The sequence below is a fragment of the Thalassophryne amazonica genome, chromosome 7, assembly GCF_902500255.1.
Source record: "Thalassophryne amazonica chromosome 7, fThaAma1.1, whole genome shotgun sequence".
Classification (NCBI taxonomy): Eukaryota; Metazoa; Chordata; class Actinopteri; order Batrachoidiformes; family Batrachoididae; genus Thalassophryne; species Thalassophryne amazonica.
In genome coordinates this window covers 73,884,824-73,906,325 of record NC_047109.1, presented here as the reverse complement: position 1 = coordinate 73,906,325, position 21,502 = coordinate 73,884,824, and the positions used below count along the sequence as shown (strand labels likewise).

The 21,502-nt window shown below is 40.2% G+C and overlaps 2 protein-coding genes across 3 annotated transcripts in view; both read left to right on the top strand.

Annotated features, from left to right (window-relative positions):
• Nucleotides 1–29: 29 nt before the first annotated feature.
• Nucleotides 30–19,619, top strand: LOC117514155 (MAM domain-containing glycosylphosphatidylinositol anchor protein 2-like). Its single transcript, XM_034174468.1, has 9 exons — nucleotides 30–615; nucleotides 2,054–2,091; nucleotides 2,259–2,414; nucleotides 2,501–2,638; nucleotides 5,862–6,095; nucleotides 6,191–6,262; nucleotides 6,370–6,518; nucleotides 6,615–6,670; nucleotides 19,282–19,619. Exons 2-9 carry the CDS (start codon nucleotides 2,064–2,066, stop codon nucleotides 19,352–19,354), a joined length of 906 nt encoding a protein of 301 aa, XP_034030359.1. The 5' UTR covers nucleotides 30–615; nucleotides 2,054–2,063; the 3' UTR covers nucleotides 19,355–19,619.
• Nucleotides 19,620–20,019: 400 nt separating this feature from the next.
• LOC117514154 overlaps nucleotides 20,020–21,502 on the top strand; it is a 45,170-nt gene continuing 43,687 nt past the window's right edge. For both annotated transcript variants that reach the window (XM_034174467.1, XM_034174466.1), the window contains exon 1: nucleotides 20,020–20,083. The gene's annotated coding sequence lies outside the window, so the exon portion shown is untranslated. The remainder of the gene's footprint in view (nucleotides 20,084–21,502) is intronic.

Genomic DNA, 21,502 nt, shown 5'->3' with positions numbered 1-21,502 from the left:
ATGTTGATTCTAGCTGCTGCCTGTTTTTGGACACTTTTATGACAACCCTTCAGCCAGACACCAGTTTATGGCAAATGTCTTTAAAACAACCATTTATAAATAGGTTTAAAATAGTATTTTGTTCACAGTTTAAGCATAACCAACTTGATCTTTTTTCTTTTTCCTTTTTTTTTTTCCAAAAATTGTTTCTGCTGTGACAAATAAAATATTTGTCATTGTGTTATTCTGCTATTTTTTGTTTAATCACATTGCAGTAACTGTCAGTCCGTTTTTAACGAGTCCTTCTGTCTGATCAAACACTTTGAGGGGAAATAACAAATCATCACTCTGTCAACAAGTGGTGCTTTGGATTATTTGTAAATACATTTTGAGGAAGCTGAACTTGATTCGGTTTCAGCTAAAAGCTGCACTGTGTGGAATCCCAGGCCTAGTTTGCAAGAAAGCTCGAGCACGACATGCAAACCCACAAAGAGCTGGGGTGTCTTTTTACGTCTTCCGCATTCGGCACATTCTGCATCCTTGTGCACTTATTTTTTGAAGAAGTAAAAAAGATTGAGGAACAGATTTTGGCCTTCATTAATGCTACATCCTACACTGCATTACTTCTATATTCAGGTAAGATTTAATGCTAAACAAATCAAATGTAAGGATTTGTTAGATGTATTTAAAAGTTTTAGTTGAACATTGCAAAGAAGCCAAGCGTGTGTGATATAATTCACACGAAGTATGGCTGCAACAAATGTAACATTTATTCTTTGGCTTAAAAATGAATTTAAATTTGTTATTGAAGCTGTTTTTACATTATTTTGAAATCATGAAATATAAAGACTTTTTATGTAGGGGCCTGATTTTCTCAAAAATAAAATGGCAATTATTTCAATAATCTAACCAGTTTAGACTAAAAGGCTTAAAGATAATTTATGATGTTGAATGTTGACTTAAATTCATCACTTAAGAAAACAAATTGAGATTAATCATAAAACACTAATATCGACAGGTTGCTCAATTTTATGAGCTTGAAAAGTTGTCAACACAAAAACAGTTTGTTCTTTTAATAAATGTGGAATCAAATTTTAAGTATTAAAATTTGAAGAAATTGATCCTGATTTTTGTAAAAATGGATTGAATGATGTTTAAATGATTTAATTTGTATAAACTTTCCCCCCCCCCCCCCACCACCCTTTTAGAAATATGTTCGTTCTGCTTTGGGGAGCATTGCTGGTTAATTTTCCAAAAGAATGTAAAACCACACACTGAGCTTATTGGCTTACGTTTTATTTTATGACCTTAAATAAATTATGTTTTTATATATTTTGGTATGAGAAGCAGAGGAAGGAAGCCGTGGTGGTAAAGGATAAAATGTTTGAAACAGAAACCGCATGTTCTGGATTACCGTGAGGTAAATAAGTACTTGATCTGCTGTTGATTTTGCAAGTTTTCCCACATAGAAAGAATGGAGAGGTCTATATTTTTATCGTAGGTACACTTCAACTGTGAGAGACAGAATATATATATATATATAAAAATCAAAGTCACATTGTATGATTTTTAAATAATTAATTTGCATTTTATTACATGTAATAAGTATTTAATACAATAGAAAAACAGACCTTAATATTTGGTACAGAAACATTTGTTTGCAATTACAGAGGTCAGACATTTCCTGTAGTTCTTGACCAAGTTTTCACACACTGCAGAAGGGATTTTGGTCCACTTCTCCATACAGATCTCCAGATCTTTCAGGGTTCGAGTTTCAGCTCCCTCCAAAGATTTTCTATTGAGTTCAGGTCTGGAGATTGGCCAGGCCACTCCAGAACCTTGAAATGCTTCTTACGGAGACCCTCAGTTGCCCTGGCTGTGTGTTTGGGGTCATTGTCATGCTGGAAGACCCAGCCATGACCCATCTTCAATGCTCTTACTGAGGGAAGGAGGTTGTTTCCAAAATCTCACAATACATGACCCCATCCATCCTCCCTTCAATACGGTGCAGTTGTCCTGTCCCCTTTGCAGAAAAGCAGCCTGAGATAAAGATGATTTATGTGTCACCCCTCAGATCCTTCAAAATGAAGACCATTGTGTGCTTTGGGCTGGGTGAGTTAATACACTTGTGAAACATCACTGTAAGTGACAATATCGTTTAATAATGAACACTATCGTGATATTTCCACCTTCCTCGTTACAAATGCTGATCAACTCTGTGTCCATAAAAGCACAGAATGCATGCTGCTGAGTCTAATTATTCTTTATTGTCTTTTAAGTGCTTAGTGCACTTTGTGCTGCAGGCGAAGTGTTTCTGACTGAACCAGGTATGCGTGTCACCATCAAGTGTGGCGGTACCCCCTCCAACAGACTAAAATGGATGGACAGAGATGAAGTGGTTATTATTACAGAGTGGAATGGCCTCCCTCGCAAAGGTACAAGAGGCTTCAGAGGGTCAACTGTGTATGTCAAGTTTTTAGGAAGTTAAAACTTTTAGTAACTGCATTGCTTGTGTTCTCAGGTGGTGCTAAAATAGCAGAAAGGTCAAAGTTGAAAGGTATAAATCTGGAGATCTCTGCTGTGACTGAGGACGATGCTGGAGCGTTCATCTGCGTTGCTGATGGGACATCTCACCGCCACACACTTATTGTGGTCTCAAGTCAGAGCCTACACACACACACACCAATTAATTGTTCCTGAAGTCTTAACATAATAAAGAGCAGGTGGTCATATTTCTGAGCCAATTAGTCATTTTTATTCATTTTATTTTTTTTCTCAGGGAACACATTCATTTCTGCAATGTAGATTGTTCACTATATTTCCATTTTAATGTGACACTTTTTTCCAAAAACAGACAAAAGACTAAATTACATAAGTTTTCTCATAGTCAGAACAGGTTCCTCGAATGTTAGTAATCTGTATTTGTGGAATCACATACTTTTCTAACGGCTCGCTTATATTTTACTGACATACAATGATTAGACTCTTTTGAGATCCACGTTTCTATCATGGAGGAGGAAAGAAATCACAAACACCTCCACTTTAGCACTGCATGCACAAAATGGTTTTCCAGCTGATGGTTTTGAATCTATATTTGCTGCCTTGCATGCAACAATTATATGTCCAGGTAAACCCTATTCCAATTTGTCCTGGTTGGAAAATGTTGAAAATTAACTTCCAAGGCACGTTCAGTGCATCCAGAAAGTATTCAATCAATCAATCAATCAATTTTTTTTTTATATAGCGCCAAATCACAACAAACAGTTGCCCCAAGGCGCTTTATATTGTAAGGCAAGGCCATACAATAATTATGTAAAACCCCAACGGTCAAAACGACCCCCTGTGAGCAAGCACTTGGCTACAGTGGGAAGGAAAAACTCCCTTTTAACAGGAAGAAACCTCCAGCAGAACCAGGCTCAGGGAGGGGCAGTCTTCACAGCGCTTTACTGTCTCCACATTTTATGTTGTAGCCTTATTATGAAATAGATGAAATTCTCCACCCACTCCCCCCATAAAATTCTACCCCATAATGTGAAAAAGGTATTTTAAAAATAAAAAACTAAGAAGTCACATGTACATAAGTATTCACAGACTTCGCCAGGAAGCTCAAAATTGAGCTCAGGTGCATCCTGTTGACACTGATCATTCTTGAGATGTTTCAACAGCTTAATTGGAGTCCACCTGGAGTAAATTCAGTTGCTTGGAAATGATGTGTAAAGGCACACACCTGTCTACATATAAGGTCACACAGTGCATCTCAGAGCACAAACCAAGCATGAAGTCAAAGGAATTGTCTGCAGACCTTAGAGACAGGATTATCTTGAGGCACAAATCTGTGGAAGGGTACAGAAACATTTCTGCTGCTTTGAAGGTCCCAAAAAGCACAGTGGCCTCCATCATCCATAAATGGAAGACATTTGGATCCATCAGGACTCTTCTAGAGCTGGCTGCTTGTCTAAACTGAGTGATCGGGGAAGGCCTTAGTCAGGGAGGTGACCAAGAACCCAATGCTCACTTTGCCAGAGCTCCAGCATTCCTCTCTGGAGAGAAGAGAACCTTCCAGAAGGACAACCATCTCTGCAGCAATCCACCAATCAGCCCTGTATGGTAGAGTGGCCAGATAGAAGCCACTCCTTAGTAAAAGACACATGGCAGCCCACCTGGAGTTTGCCAAAAGGCACCTGATGGACTCTCAGATCATAAGAAACAAAATTCTCTGGTCTGATGAGACAAAGATTGAATTCTTTGGAGTGAATGCCAAGTGTTTATTTTGGACAAAACCAGGCACACCATCCCTACAGTGAAGCATGATGGTGACAGCATCATTTTTTTCAGCAGCAGGAACTGGGAGACTAGTCAGGATTGAGGGAAAGATGAATGCAGCAATGTACAGAGACATCCTGGATGAAAACCTGCTCCAGTGCGCTCTTGACCTCAGACTGGGGCGATGGTTCATCTTTCAGCAGGACACTGACCCAAACCACACAGCTAAAATATCAAAGAAGTGGCTTCAGGACAACTCTGTGAATGTCCTTGAGTGTCCCAACCAGAGCCCAGATCTGAATGTGATTAAACATCTCTGAAGAGATCTGAAAATGGCTGTGCACCGACGCTTCCCATCCAACCTGATGGAACTTGAGATGTGCTGCAAAGAGGAATGAGCAAAACTGCCCAAAAAATAGGTGCACCAAGCTTGTGGCATCGTATTCAAGAAGACTTGCCAAAGGTGCATCAACAAAGTATTGAGAAAAGGGTGTGAATGATTATGTATATATGATTTCTTAGTTTTGTTTGTTTTGTTTTTAGTAAATTTGCAAACATTTCAAAAACACATTTCATGTTGTCATTATGGGGTGTTGTGAGTAAAATTTTGAGAGAAAAAAATTAATTTACTCCATTTTGGAATAAGGCTGTAACAAAACAAAATGTGGAAAAAGTGAGGTGCTGTGAAGACTTTACGGATGCACTGTACCATCATGGTGTCTGGCTGCTGCTTTCAGAGCCAGCGGTGACAGAATTTTCCATCATCATCTTGTTGGAATAAATGGAATATCCAGTTTATAGTCTGCTGCATCCCACCAGCATGAGCATGTAGTGTCAGAAGTACTTCTTTTGGAGTAGATGGTGTCTTTGCAGAAAATGGAGCTCCATGATTAAGCTTCTCTGACTGTTCACTGAGGCATAACAATGGCATTGAGCAGGATGGGAGTGAAACATGCAGAGAGGGCGTCATAGGGATCCTGTCAGTAACAACAACAAAAATTTCATTCTGTTGGAGGGCTGTCTGGTCAGGTCTGGGCGCATGCGCTGATGCCATGTGTTGCCACATCCACCACATTACAGAACCACCCTGAGTCCTGGATGACAACCACCCAGGCAGACAACCGTGCATCCCAACATCCCAAAAATAACCATCTGTCTGCTGCAGCTAGTTGAAATGTGGGCATCATAGGGATCACAAAAGAGGCTTATTTAGAGATTTCTCTCCCATCTGATCCAAGACCTGTTCAACCCCAGCTCAGGTTGACTTGATGTGAGATGCTAAACCAGTCTAGACAAAACACTTTTCTACTGATTGGTCAGAGTGGAATCGTTATTACATGTATGATATAGAGGGTCCAATGAGCATCTCATAGCTGCAGCTAAAAATAATCCTTATTATTGCTGCAGTATACTATGATACAATAAAAAGTTTTATTAACAAAAACAGTATAATATTGCTGTACTTGTGGGAAGGTATTGCAGAATGATTTTGCCCATTTCACTGCCAATTAGAATAAAAAAACAGGTATTTGAAAATAACAAATGGTGACAATTAAATTTAAAATGGAGAAAAGCTGATTTGTTACTGTGACTGAAGTTTGATTCTCTCTTGGGATTAGCGTCAGTCAGCCCCTCCGCTGACCTCCAGCTGGGCAGTGCGGCGACGCTCCAGTGCCAGGTCAAAGGGCTCAGCCCGGACATTACAGTGGAGTGGGAGAGACCAGATGGAAGTCCAGGAGGGCCACAGACAGTTCAACTCCAGTCTGTCACCCATTCAGATAAGGGAAACTGGGTGTGCAAGTTCTCCTACGAAGACAAGGTGTACAGGAGAAACCTGAATGTCCGTGTTGAAGGTGCCACACATTATACAATGATACATCTCATCATACAGCAGTGATTGAGGGTTTTTTCACCCCTTTTCTGATATGAGGTGTGTATTTTCTTTCAGAGTCTACAATCCCATCTACACCCCCTTTACACAAAAAAACAGACGTCCAAGCTGAGTCAGCCTGCCATAATTGTGTGTATTGCTCATATGTTTGCAGACACCAAATAATGATGCATAAAACCTGAAATGATTCTTGGCCTTGATTTATTATTCGTGGACTGTTTTCACGGCTCAACCAGGTACTGATCCTCAGTCCCCGAATGCTCCTCTGCCGCCACTGCTGGGCCTCAGCTGGTGGATCTGGGTCGTACTGGGTGCTTGTGTCCTGGTTCTGGTTCTGCTGATGGTCTGTGTTATTGTATTGTACAAGAGGATGAGAAAGCAGAAGGTAAGAAATAAAAGCTGTTTTGTAAAAAGGTGTGGTGAAGGATGGTGCACTGGTCAAGAAAATTAATCTATTAATTTGAACTGTTTTCTGCAACAGAGACGATTCCAGAAGATGCAACTGCCGCAACCCAGACAGTACTGCCAGTGTGCCCGGTAAAGGCTCCTAGCTCAATTCTGTGTCCTCAAAACATGGGCATAGGAACAAGGGGGTTAAAGCCCCCATCCACTTTTTTTAATCCCCCTGCATATTATGAAATGGTGTATTTTTGTTTCTTTACATTTCATCTGTTGTAATCCAACTCAGAATTTCCACAACCCTTCACAAAAGCCCCAGTCATCAGTTAAGCAGAGAACACTCATTTTCCCCCACTCTCGTGCAGTAGCACATCAATGCATTTGTATGTGCATGTGGGGGGGGGGGGGGGGGGGCTTCTTGTTGATCCATCTGTTCATGTGGGAACAAAGTCTAGATTAAAGGTCAGTGTCTATATTTGAACCCAGTGCTGACTGTACATACTTCTTCTTTCTGCTGCTCACGTTAGGGGTCGCCACAGCAGGTCAGGCGTTTCCATCTCACCCTGTCCTCTATATCTTCCTCTGTCACACTAACCACCTGCATGTCCTCCCTCACCACAGCCATAAATTTCCTCTTTGGGCTCGCTCTTCTCCTCCTGCCTGGTGGCTCCATCCTCAACATCCTTTTCCTGATATACCCTGGGTTCCTCCTCTGCACATGTCCAAACCATCTCAATCTTGCCTCTCTGACTTTGTCTCCATACTGTCCCACCTGAGCTGTCACTCTTATTTGTTCGTTCCTAATCCTGTCCATCCTCGTCATGTCTCAAGAGAATCACAACCATCAACCTCTCCATTATCATTGCAAACAAGAAAGGACTCAGAGATGATCCTTGTTGTATTCCCACCTCCACCTTGAATGAGTCTTTAATTTCTACAGCGCATCTCACCGCTGTCACACTATCCTTGTGCATGTCCTGCACTACCCTCACATCCATCTATGCCACTCCAGACTTCCTCATACAATACTACAACTCTTTTCTTGGCACTCTGTCATAAGCTCTCTCTAAATCCACAAACACACAATGTAACTCCTTCTGGGCTTCTCTAAACTTTTCCATCAGTATTCCCAGAGCAAACATTGCATCTGTAGTGCTCTTTCTTGACATGAAACCATATTGCTGCTCACAGATCTTCACCTGTTTTCTAAGCCTAGCTTCTACTACTCTTTCCCATAACTTCATGCTATGGGTGATCAACGTTATGCCCCTGTATTTATTGCAGCTCTGCACATCACCTTTGTTCTTAAAAATAGGAACCTGCACATTTCCTTTCCACTCCTCAGGCATCCTCTTACTTTCCAAGATTATATTAAACACTGTGGTTAGGAACTCCACTGTCATCTCTCCTAGACATTTCCATGCTTTCCCTGGAATGTCATCTGGAACAACTGCCTTTCCACTCTTCATCCACTTCATAGATACCCTCATTTCATCCTTACTAATCTCTTGCACTTCCTGATTTACTCTCTCTGCATCATCAATCAATTCAATCAATTTTTTTATATAGCGCCAAATCACAACAAACAGTTGCCCCAAGGCGCTTTATATTGTAAGGCAAGGCCATACAATAATTATGTAAAACCCCAACGGTCAAAACGACCCCCTGTGAGCAAGCACTTGGCTACAGTGGGAAGGAAAAACTCCCTTTTAACAGGAAGAAACCTCCAGCAGAACCAGGCTCAGGGAGGGGCAGTCTTCTGCTGGGACTGGTTGGGGCTGAGGGAGAGAACCAGGAAAAAGACATGCTGTGGAGGGGAGCAGAGATCGATCACTAATGATTAAATGCAGAGTGGTGCATACAGAGCAAAAAGAGAAAGAAACAGTGCATCATGGGAACCCCCCAGCAGTCTACGTCTATAGCAGCATAACTAAGGGATGGTTCAGGGTCACCTGATCCAGCCCTAACTATAAGCTTTAGCAAAAAGGAAAGTTTTAAGCCTAATCTTAAAAGTAGAGAGGGTGTCTGTCTCCCTGATCTGAATTGGGAGCTGGTTCCACAGGAGAGGAGCCTGAAAGCTGAAGGCTCTGCCTCCCATTCTACTCTTACAAACCCTAGGAACTACAAGTAAGCCTGCAGTCTGAGAGCGAAGCGCTCTATTGGGGTGATATGGTACTACGAGGTCCCTAAGATAAGATGGGACCTGATTATTCAAAACCTTATAAGTAAGAAGAAGAATTTTAAATTCTATTCTAGAATTAACAGGAAGCCAATGAAGAGAGGCCAATATGGGTGAGATATGCTCTCTCCTTCTAGTCCCCGTCAGTACTCTAGCTGCAGCATTTTGAATTAACTGAAGGCTTTTTAGGAAACTTTTAGGACAACCTGATAATAATGAATTACAATAGTCCAGCCTAGAGGAAATAAATACATGAATTAGTTTTTCAGCATCACTCTGAGACAAGACCTTTCTGATTTTAGAGATATTGCGTAAATGCAAAAAAGCAGTCCTACATATTTGTTTAATATGCGCTTTGAATGACATATCCTGATCAAAAATGACTCCAAGATTTCTCACAGTATTACTAGAGGTCAGGGTAATGCCATCCAGAGTAAGGATCTGGTTAGACACCATGTTTCTAAGATTTGTGGGGCCAAGTACAATAACTTCAGTTTTATCTGAGTTTAAAAGCAGGAAATTAGAGGTCATCCATGTCTTTATGTCTGTAAGACAATCCTGCAGTTTAGCTAATTGGTGTGTGTCCTCTGGCTTCATGGATAGATAAAGCTGGGTATCATCTGCGTAACAATGAAAATTTAAGCAATACCGTCTAATAATACTGCCTAAGGGAAGCATGTATTAAGTGAATAAAATTGGTCCTAGCACAGAACCTTGTGGAACTCCATAATTAACTTTAGTCTGTGAAGAAGATTCCCCATTTACATGAACAAATTGTAATCTATTAGACAAATATGATTCAAACCACCGCAGCGCAGTGCCTTTAATACCTATGGCATGCTCTAATCTCTGTAATAAAATTTTATGGTCAACAGTATCAAAAGCAGCACTGAGGTCTAACAGAACAAGCACAGAGATGAGTCCACTGTCCGAGGCCATAAGAAGATCATTTGTAACCTTCACTAATGCTGTTTCTGTACTATGATGAATTCTAAAACCTGACTGAAACTCTTCAAATAGACCATTCCTCTGCAGATGATCAGTTAGCTGTTTTACAACTACCCTTTCAAGAATTTTTGAGAGAAAAGGAAGGTTGGAGATTGGCCTATAATTAGCTAAGATAGCTGGGTCAAGTGATGGCTTTTTAAGTAATGGTTTAATTACTGCCACCTTAAAAGCCTGTGGTACATAGCCAACTAACAAAGATAGATTGATCATATTTAAGATCGAAGCATTAAATAATGGTAGGGCTTCCTTGAGCAGCCTGGTAGGAATGGGGTCTAATAAACATGTTGATGGTTTGGATGAAGTAACTAATGAAAATAACTCAGACAGAACAATCGGAGAGAAAGAGTCTAACCAAATACCGGCATCACTGAAAGCAGCCAAAGATAACGATACGTCTTTGGGATGGTTATGAGTAATTTTTTCTCTAATAGTTAAAATTTTGTTAGCAAAGAAAGTCATGAAGTCATTACTAGTTAAAGTTAATGGAATACTCAGCTCAATAGAGCTCTGACTCTTTGTCAGCCTGGCTACAGTGCTGAAAAGAAACCTGGGGTTGTTCTTATTTTCTTCAATTAGTGATGAGTAGATAGATGTCCTAGCTTTACGGAGGGCTTTTTTATAGAGCAACAGACTCTTTTTCCAGGCTAAGTGAAGATCTTCTAAATTAGTGAGACGCCATTTCCTCTCCAACTTACGGGTTATCTGCTTTAAGCTACGAGTTTGTGAGTTATACCACGGAGTCAGGCACTTCTGATTTAAAGCTCTCTTTTTTAGAGGAGCTACAGCATCCAAAGTTGTCTTCAATGAGGATGTAAAACTATTGACGAGATACTCTATCTCACTTACAGAGTTTAGGTAGCTACTCTGCACTGTGTTGGTATATGGCATTAGAGAACATAAAGAAGGAATCATATCTTTAAACCTAGTTACAGCGCTTTCTGAAAGACTTCTAGTGTAATGAAACTTATTCCCCACTGCTGGGTAGTCCATCAGAGTAAATGTAAATGTTATTAAGAAATGATCAGACAGAAGGGAGTTTTCAGGGAATACTGTTAAGTCTTCTATTTCCATACCATAAGTCAGAACAAGATCTAAGATATGATTAAAGTGGTGGGTGGACTCATTTACTTTTTGAGCAAAGCCAATAGAGTCTAATAATAGATTAAATGCAGTGTTGAGGCTGTCATTCTCAGCATCTGTGTGGATGTTAAAATCGCCCACTATAATTATCTTATCTGAGCTAAGCACTAAGTCAGACAAAAGGTCTGAAAATTCACAGAGAAACTCACAGTAACGACCAGGTGGACGATAGATAATAACAAATAAAACTGTTTTTTGGGACTTCCAATTTGGATGGACAAGACTAAGAGTCAAGCTTTCAAATGAATTAAAGCTCTGTCTGGGTTTTTGATTAATTAATAAGCTGGAATGGAAGATTGCTGCTAATCCTCCGCCCCGGCCCGTGCTACGAGCATTCTGACAGTTAGTGTGACTCGGGGGTGTTGACTCATTTAAACTAACATATTCATCCTGCTGTAACCAGGTTTCTGTAAGGCAGAATAAATCAATATGTTGATCAATTATTATATCATTTACCAACAGGGACTTAGAAGAGAGAGACCTAATGTTTAATAGACCACATTTAACTGTTTTAGTCTGTGATGCAGTTGAAGGTGCTATATTATTTTTTCTTTTTGAATTTTTATGCTTAAATAGATTTTTGCTGGTTATTGGTGGTCTGGGAGCAGGCACCGTCTCTACGGGGATGGGGTAATGAGGGGATGGCAGGGGGAGAGAAGCTGCAGAGAGGTGTGTAAGACTACAACTCTGCTTCCTGGTCCCAACCCTGGATAGTCACGGTTTGGAGGATTTAAGAAAATTGGCCAGATTTCTAGAAATGAGAGCTGCTCCATCCAAAGTGGGATGGATGCCGTCTCTCCTAACAAGACCAGGTTTTCCCCAGAAGCTTTGCCAATTATCTATGAAGCCCACCTCATTTTTTGGACACCACTCAGACAGCCAGCAATTCAAGGAGAACATGCGGCTAAACATGTCACTCCCGGTCCGATTGGGGAGGGGCCCAGAGAAAACTACAGAGTCTGACATTGTTTTTGCAAAGTTACATACCGATTTAATGTTAATTTTAGTGACCTCCGATTGGCGTAACCGGGTATCATTACTGCCGACGTGAATTACAATCTTACCAAATTTACGCTTAGCCTTAGCCAGCAGTTTCAAATTACCTTCAATGTCGTCTGCTCTGGCCCCCGGAAGACAATTGACTATGGTTGCTGGTGTCGCTAACTTCACATTTCGCAAAACAGAGTCGCCAATAACCAGAGTTTGATCCTCGGCGGGTGTGTCGTCGAGTGGGGAAAAACGGTTAGAGATGTGAACGGGTTGGCGGTGTACACGGGGCTTCTGTTTAGGGCTACGCTTCCTCCTCACAGTCACCCAGTCAGCCTGCTTTCCCGGCTGCTCGGGATCTGCCAGGGGGTAACTAACGGCGGCTAAGCTACCTTGGTCCGCACCGACTACAGGGGCCTGGCTAGCTGTAGAATTTTCCACGGTGCGGAGCCGAGTCTCCAATTCGCCCAGCCTGGCCTCCAAAGCTACGAATAAGCTACACTTATTACAAGTACCGTTACTGCTAAAGGAGGCCGAGGAATAACTAAACATTTCACACCCAGAGCAGAAAAGTGCGGGAGAGACAGGAGAAGCCGCCATGCTAAATCGGCTAAGAGCTAGTAGCTACGCTAAGCTAGCGGATTCCTAAAAACACGCAAAGTGAATAATGTGTAAATAATTTAGAGGTGATTCAGCAGAAGGAGTGCTTTAGTTAAGGCACGTAAAGATTACACTGGGAAACAAATCGTAATCTAGATAACTAGATCAATCTAACTGCGCAGATTAAACAGCTAACAGATACAGAAAAACACCGCTGTGCTCCGGAACAGGAAGTGATACAATACCGCAGTGAGAGCCAACCACCAGTGGCCTTTTCCAGCCTTTTCTCTCTCTCATTTTCATCATTCATAATTTCAGCACCATTCTGCGTGATTCCGGCTATGTGTGACAGGGTATTGGGTTTTGCCACTTCTATTTTTGCCTTACACCACATCTCCTGGTACTCCTAACTTCATCCTCATGTTTTCCTGAACATCTTTAATCCACCACCAAGTCTCCTTGTCTTCCTTCCACTATCCAGATGTCACACCCAGTACCTTCCTAGCTGTCTCCATGGCTACATCTGCAGTACTTTTCCAGTTGGCCACAATTGCTTCCCCTCCATCCAGTGCCTCTCTCACCTGCTCACCTTCCTCCTTCAAAACATCCACCATCTGATCCTTTGTTGAGATCTGACTCTTCCGCCACCTCTAAAGTCATCCTACAAACCACCATCCTATGTTGTCTCGCTACACTGTCCCCTGCCCCCACCTTACAGTCTCCAATTTCTTTGAGCTTGCATCTCCTATGAAGAATGTATTCCACCTGTGTGCACCTTCCTCCACTCTTAAAGGTCACCCTGTGCTCCTCCCTTTTCCTAAAGTAGGTATTCACCACAGCCATTTCCATCCTTTTTGCAAAATCAGCTACCATCTGCCCTTCCACATTCCTGTCCTTGATACCATATGTACTCATTACTTCCTCATCACCTCTCTTCCCTACGCCAACATGCCCATTGAAGTCCAATCCTATTTCCATTATTTCATGCTTCGGCACACTCTCCATCACCTCATCTAACTCACTCCACAAATGGTTCTCCTTTATCTCACAACCTACCTGTGGGGCATATGCACTGATGATATTCATCATCACCCCTTCAATTTCCAACTCTACACTCATCACCCTATCAGACAGTCTCATACACATTTGAGGTAAGATAAGATCAACTTTATTGATCCCGAAGGAAATTATTACCATGCTCTTCCTGACTATACATACAGTATAGGGGATATCTAGAATGACTATTTCAATGAACTGGCTAAAGATACATGTATAGTTATATAGTTATATTTAAGCAATTTGACACTTGACCTTGGGTGGCATTGAGGGGTTATACTTGAGGTCATAACTGTTTTAATCAAGCAGTTTGAAGTCAATATGGATTAATATTAATAATTAATATAGTGGAAGTGTTCTGTTTTGCAGTACATCCAGAAAGTATTCACAGCGCTTCACTTTTCCACATTTTATGTTGCAGCCTTGTTCCAAAATGGATGAAATTCATTTCTTCCTCTAAATTCCATACACAATACCCCATAATGACAATGTGAAAAAAGTTTTTTGAGATGTTTGCAAATTTATATATAAAACTAATAATAAAAACAAAGAAATCACATGTACGTAAGTATTCACAGGCTTTGCCATTAAGCTCAAAATTGAGCTCATGTGCATCCTGTTTCTACTGATCATCCTTGAGATGTTTCTACAGCTTAATAGGAGAGTCCCCCTAGGGTAAATTCAGTTAATTGGACATGATTTGTTAAAATGAGTAAAAACCCAAGGGGGGTGGGGTGAATACTTTTGCAAAGCACTGTATAGCCTTCTGTGGCTGTGACTAGGAAACCTTTGCATAGCGTAACTTTTGTATGAGGCAGCACCACTCAGTTTCATGATGGATTGGAGCAGACAAGAAATTTTATACAAGAAAACAGATCAAATCTAGGCACAAGCTTTCAGTGTGTCTTCTTGAAAACTATAGCTAAAATTTCACATCTTTTTAAGAAAATTCTTTTCATTCTCACTTCACCATGAAGCTGTGTAACTGGTGATGATGGACTGTGGTTTGTGTGTCTTAGGGTGTACCATGTAGTTATGATAAGAAAACATATCAAGTACAGTGCATCCATAAAGTATTCATAGTGCTTCACTTTTTCCACATTTTGTTATGTCATAACTTGTTAACCCCCAAAACAAATTATCCACAAAACATGAATTAGAAAACATGAATACTGAAAAATATCTCCTGAAACGTGAATGCACATCTTGCAAAACATGAATTTCTTCACATTTGGTGTACCATATGTGCTTGGCTGAGGAGCCAATGGTGCAAAGCTATCTGTGGGATCGTGACAGCGCATCCTCACTTAACCTAACTCGCACACATTACCATTTCACAGGTGTACCGCCCCAGTCAAACTCCTCACCTGTCACTGTCCCTGGAGTGGATTACGCCCAGCGGGGCCGGGCACTTGATACCAGAAGCGTGAGTCCGCTTGGGACTTGACCCCCCCCCACCTCATGAGGTATAGTGACCCCCCCCTCCTCCAAAGATAGAATATTGTTGCAGAGATAGGGCTTGCGATCAAGATTTCCTGAAGTAATTGATCGGTAAACTGACATCCATAAACTACTTAAACGTAAAGAAAATATATATGAATGATATTCACGTTTTACGAGACCTGCACTGACATTCTGTGGGATATTTTATTCATGGTTTGCAACAAATTTATTAATGTTTCAAGGATAGTTCATGATTTGCAGCAAATTCACATTTTGGGGGTCAACACAGCCTTATTCCAAAATAGAATAAATTAATTTTTTCCCTTAAAATTCTACTCACCACACCACACCCCATAATGACAACATAAAAAAGCATTTATTGAAATTTTAGCAAATTTATTTTTTAAAAAATGAAGAAATCACATGTACGTAAGTATTCACATCCTTTGCACAATACTTTTTTTTAATTACAGTCTCAATTTTTCTTGAATATGATGCCATAAGCTTGGCGCGGTGCATCCAGAAAGTATTCATAGCGCTTCATTTTTTCCACTTTTTTTTTGTGTGAAGCACCTTGAGGCAACTTTGTTGTGATTTGTCACTATATAAATGAAAATAAATTGAAATGTAATGTTACAGCCTTATTCCAAAATAGATGAAATCCATTTTTTTTCCTCAAAATTCTACACACAACACCCAATAAGGACAATGTGGATTTTTTTTTTTTGTTTTTGATTTTTGCAAATTTAGGAAAAATAAAAAACTAATGTACGTAATTACAATGTTAATGTTCATAATGTACATAATTATTCACAGCCTTTGCCATGAAGCTCAAAATTGAGCTCAGGTGCATCCTTGCGATGTTTCTACAGCTTAATTGGAGTCCACCTGGGCTAAAGTCAGTTGATTGGACATGATTTGGAAAGTCACACACCAGTCTACATATAAGGTCTCATGGTTGACAGTGCATGTTAGAGCACAATCCAAGCATGAAGTCAAAGGAATTGTCTTTCAACCTCTGAGACAGGATTGTCTTGAGGCACAAATCTGTGGAAGGGTACAGAAACCTTTCTACTGCTTTGAAGGTCCCAATAAGCACAAGGGCCTCCATCATCTGTAAATGGAAGAAGTTCAGCTCCACCAGGACTCTTCCTAGAGCTGGCTGCCCCTTTAAACTGACTGATTGGGGGAGAAGGGCCTTAGTCAGGGAGATGAGCAACCCGAATGTCACTCTGTCAGAGCTCCAGCGTTCCTCTGGAGAGAGTAGAACCTTCCAGAAGGACAACCATCTCTACAGCAATCCATCAATCAGGCCATTCCTTAGTAAAAGGCACATGGTAGCCCACCTGGAGTTTGCCAAAAGGTGCCTGAAGGACTCTCAAACTACTAGAAACAAAATTCTCTGGTCTGATGAGACAAAGACTGAATTATTTGGAGTGAATGCCAAGTGTTGATTTTGGAGGAAACCAGGCACCATCTCTACAGTAAAGCATGGTGGTGACAGCATCATGCTGGGGGGATGTTTTTCAGCGGCAGGAACTGGGAGACTAGTCAGGATTGAGGGAAAGATGAATGCAGCAATGTACAGAGACATCCTGGATGAAAACCTGCTCCAGAGCGCTCTTGACGTCAGACTGGGGCGACGGTTCATTTTTCAGCAGAACAATGACCCTAAGCACACAGCCAAGATATCAAAGGAGTGGCTTCAAGACTACTCTGTGAATGTCCTTCAGTGGCCCAGCCAGAGCCCAGACCTGAACCTGATTGAACATTTCTGAAGAGATCTGAAAATGACTGCGCACAGATGCTCCCCATCCAACCTGATGGAGCTTGCGAGGTGCTGCAAAGAGGAATGAGCAAAACTGCCCGAAAATAGGTGCACCAAGCTTGTGGCATCATATTCAAGAAGACTTGATCCTGTAATTGCTGCCAAAGGTGCATGAACAAAGTATTCAGAAAAGGGTGTAAATACTTATGTACCTGTGATTTCTTAGTTTTGTTTAGTTTTTTAGTAAATTTGCAAACATTTCAAAAAACTTTTCATGTTGTCATTATGGGGTGTTGTGAGTAGAATTTTGAGGGAAAGAATTAAAGAGGAATGGGCAAACCTGCTAAAGATAGGTGCACCAAGCTTGCTGCCAAAGGTGCATCTCAAAGTATTGAGCAAAGGGTGTGAATACGTATGTACATGTTATTTCATTTGTTTTTTTTGTTTTGTTTTTGTTTTTTAATTTGCAAAAATAAAAAAAAATTCTGTTGTCATTATGGAGTGTTGTGAGTAGAATTTTTGAGAGAAAAAGTGAATTTACTCCATTTTGGAATAAGACTGTAACATAACAAAATATGAAAAAAGTGAAGCGCTGTGAATACTTTCCAGATGCACCGTAGTCCAGGTTAAATTGGTTGAATTTTGGCAGAATTGATCAAATGTCAAGAAACCATAACAAACCATATGTTATGGAAACACTGGATCAACCAAAAAAATATTTACATGACTCTGCGTCAAACGTATATTAGCTGAGTTACCTGTTTTACGCACGAGTAATAGAGAAGAATTTTATCCATGTCATTGTACACTTCATGTCACTTTAATTAAGGTGTAGTAAGCTGCATTGTGTGTATGTTGTCGTCATTAAATTTCATAGAGCCATTTGTGACATTCATGAGACTCAAGTGAATGATGATAAAACAGTAATAGCATGTCATATCACTGCAATGCTCCGGGATATATAATATCCTTAGTGTGACCTTCAGGTGCACAAATGAAAAGTCTGTCAGGGTGACCAACTCGGGAGCATCCTACATATAACTCACTGTGTGGGAAGCATGGTGTCTGCAGATTTAGGCCAACCAACTTTAAGTGACTGTCCCTGCGATTGCAAAACACGTTGCAGAGGAAACTGGAGCTGTTTGAACTGGAAGGGTTGGGGTGATGGGGAATCCTTGGAATAAACATATCTTCACCCTTAGTATGTCCTGTTAATATGTTGGCTTCAATCACACGTGCCGCCATTTCCTTAATGGCCAGCCGAGATCCAGTACATTATACTTTAACCGGATGTGGATCCATGGGTTTACAAATGGATCCAGTACCCCCGGATCCTTTGTAGTGGATCCACATTGTGCCGAACTACTTTCCTTCGGGCCATCTTTGTTGACAGAAGGACAATAGTTTCACACAAAATGGATGCCCAATCTTGTTTAATGTATCATTTTTGTAAAAATGCAGTAATGGTCAAGGTATAAAAAACAAAACACCCATCGTCTGGGGAGCAATATGAGCCTCCGGCTCAGGTGATCCACCATCCCCAACGAACTGGATCTGCTCACATTGCTCCCCAGACTCAGGATGTTTAGTTATTGAGTTTTGGGGCATGTAGGCTGCAACGAAGCATAACTAGGCAGCTTATGTATGCTTTCAACCTAAGGGCCCCAGTGACCTCCCCTTTGATGCCCCCAGTCACCATAGCAAGTTTGGTGTCAATTGCTTAATCTATGTGGCTGTGCATAGCAAACACACACACACACACACACATGGGGGAGGTGATAGTCTAGTGGTTTAAGGCGTTGGGCTTGAGACCAGAAGATCCTCGCTTCAAATCCCAGCCTGACTGGAAAATCACTAAAGGCCCTTGGGCAAGGTCTTTAATCCCCTATTGCTCCTGGTGTGAAGTGAGCGCCTTGTGTGGCAGCACACTGACATCGGGGTGAATGTGAGGCATTATTTGTAAAGCACTTTGAGCGCCTGATGCAGATGGAAAAGCGCTATATAAATGCAATCCATTTACACGCACGCGCGGTCATCCTTATATATTAAATGGGTGCTGTTTCTTTGTAACGTCCACTTGTGTGTTACAAAAATAGATAAAAATTCCCCAAAACACAAACTTCTCAATATGTCACAAGATGTGCTTTTATTTTGAAATGCATCTCAAACTTAGTTCAGTTTTATAGTTAATATTTAACCAAATTTGGACAGGTAACTTTTTATTCCTCACTGTGGGGTTTTTTCTTCATGTTACCTTGATAAACGCAAATACATTACAAGATTAATATGCATAATTAATTTGTTTTTAATAATAATGCCAGTTGTACAGTATCCACACACACAGTCTTACTTTTGGAATCCTTCCTGTGCTCATGAATAAAATGGTATCTATTATCTTTCTCCTCTCTACACGTTTTTCACTTTCCAGATGTTTTCTCTGTCAGACTCTTTTGGCTGCAGCACATTAATGGCAGTTTGACCTTCACACTCACGCTGCCTTTCATCCAGCACTTAATTATTGTGCTGTAATTGGTGTGAAAACGTCTCCTCTTGCTTTCTTTATCGCAGCCCGACAGCTGCCACTGCACCGCGGTACCAAGGGCGGCGCGGAGAGAAGCCACAACCCCCCCTAATGGTGTGAACTGAAAGAGATGGAGGCAAAGAAATAGATGGAGAGAGAGAGAGAAGAGCAGCAGATAGCAATAAAGATGAACGGAGGCCGGGGTGGAAATGACATGAATGAAAATGATTAATCCTGCAGAAAAATGAATGAGATGCAATCGTGTGGACACTTTGAGCTTTTGCACCAAGTAGAGAGTGCAAACACGTCTGTGCTTAGCTTACAATTAACCACTGAGCAGTTTGTCAGTGTAATAACCACATGTTCACTGTTTACTTCTATTCATATGATTTTCATATAATTTCACTTTTCCTGTATTTTACAAATAAAACATATTTCTGTATGTTTCCACAATTGTTTTTGTCTTTGTTGACTTTGAGTGCATCAGGAGATGAAGTTATGTTTTCCTCCAAATTGGTGCAGTTGAGTGCAGGTGTGGAGGACAGTGCAGCTCACACTGACACACCTGCAGTAACGTTCTGCTGACACACAGACCACCAACGGCACAGTTTCAGCCCGAGCTGTCAGGCAAATTCAAAAATTATTCTTTTTGTGTTTGCAACAGAAAGACAAAAAATACAAAACTTCTACACTCATTGTGTATTTCATTTGTTTATACTGAGCTCCAGCACTTCACATCATGGTGTCATCGTGTGTGTGTGTGTGTGTGCGTCTCAGAGAGTCATGTGCACACAAGCCACCAAATGTCAGAGCAGAACTGATCGCTGCACTGAGCACATCACAGCACGCGTGAGTATTGCACACAATGACAGCTGCTGATTTCAGATCTCACTGTTAAATCTGAAATATTTTTATAAAAATCTTGACAAATGTCCTGTAACTTTAGCAAAGATGGAAGTAAAGTGATGCAAAACAACAAGTGAGGCCTCGCTTTAAAACTTGCTCCGACACTAAAAACGTACGACGTGGACAAAGTTGAACTTTGTTGAATTATTTTCTGTTTTATCGCCTTAACGTTGTTGTATCTTCATCGTTTTTGTCTCGACTTGTCTTTGTAGACTTTGTCAGACTTAGTAGGAGATAATTTTTGTTTTGTTCTGCTTTTGACACCAGCTTTGAGGAAAATTTTAAAATGTTATGTCTGATTGTGCAAGTTGGAGATTTTCTACAGATCTTATTTGCAATGAAACTTTTTTGTATAAAACATGTATGTTACAATGTATGTTTATTAATAAGCCCTTCTTATTCATGGTTTGTGTCAACTGTTGCTTAGCGATACATCTGACTGTTACACTGTAATTACTGAAGCATTAATAAACTTTATCCAAATAAAATTTTAAACTATTTTCTGTTGAGAAACACACATACATCATTGACAAGACTTTTCAAAATAAATAATAAAAATGTCTTCTAAACCTACACTAAGTTCAATAAATTCAAACAAATACTTTGTACCATATAATTTGCTATTTGTATAAGTAAATACAGCAGAAACCATATTGTCCTTTAAAAGATTTTTACAAAACCTATTACAATTGTTCATCTTGTTCATGTTTTCAGACACTAAACATTTTTACTGACATATATACGGTATTGTGCAAAAACAGCAAACGTCAAAGCAAAAAATATGAAATGAAAATCTAAGTGCTGAAATATACCAAATATAAATAATATAGGAAGAGTGCAAAGCATTATATATCTGATGTGGCCAGCCTTTAGTTTTTAAACTGAATTATGTTTGGGTGAACTATCCCCTAGTTTTACAAGAACCTCATGTTGATTAGTTCATTGTTAATTGATTATAATAATAATCCATATTTAAGTTTTAGCTGATGCAAAATCAGGTATTGAGCTGTGAACCTGCAAAATATAAGATTTTTACTCATTTGAAAACGCTATAGTGCTTTAATTATGAGATACAACCCCTTAATCCCCTCTGTTAACGTTTGGAAATTTCAGATTTGGTCTTTAATTGACATACAGTACCAATGGAGAGATATAATTCTGCAGAAGCACTGAGGTGCTTATGACATTTTTTTTTTTTTTTTTTTAATTATGTTAAAAGTCCCATGTTGGGTCACAAAAGCTCATTTCAGGAAGTTGCTACAGTCAAGTATTTTTAAAAAAAATTTCTAAGGTGTCAGGAATATGATTTGAATATTTTAAAAATGTAATTGTCACCCTCAGGGACATACCATTCTAATATTT

Coding starts and splice junctions, on each gene's coding strand:
- LOC117514155 (XM_034174468.1), top strand. CDS start 2,064: ATGAAGACCATTGTGTGCTTTGGGCTGG. Junction 2,639..5,861: donor CACACTTATTGTGGTCTCAA/GTCAGAGCCTAC, acceptor TCTTGGGATTAG/CGTCAGTCAGCCCCTCCGCT. Junction 6,519..6,614: donor AGAGGATGAGAAAGCAGAAG/GTAAGAAATAAA, acceptor TTTCTGCAACAG/AGACGATTCCAGAAGATGCA.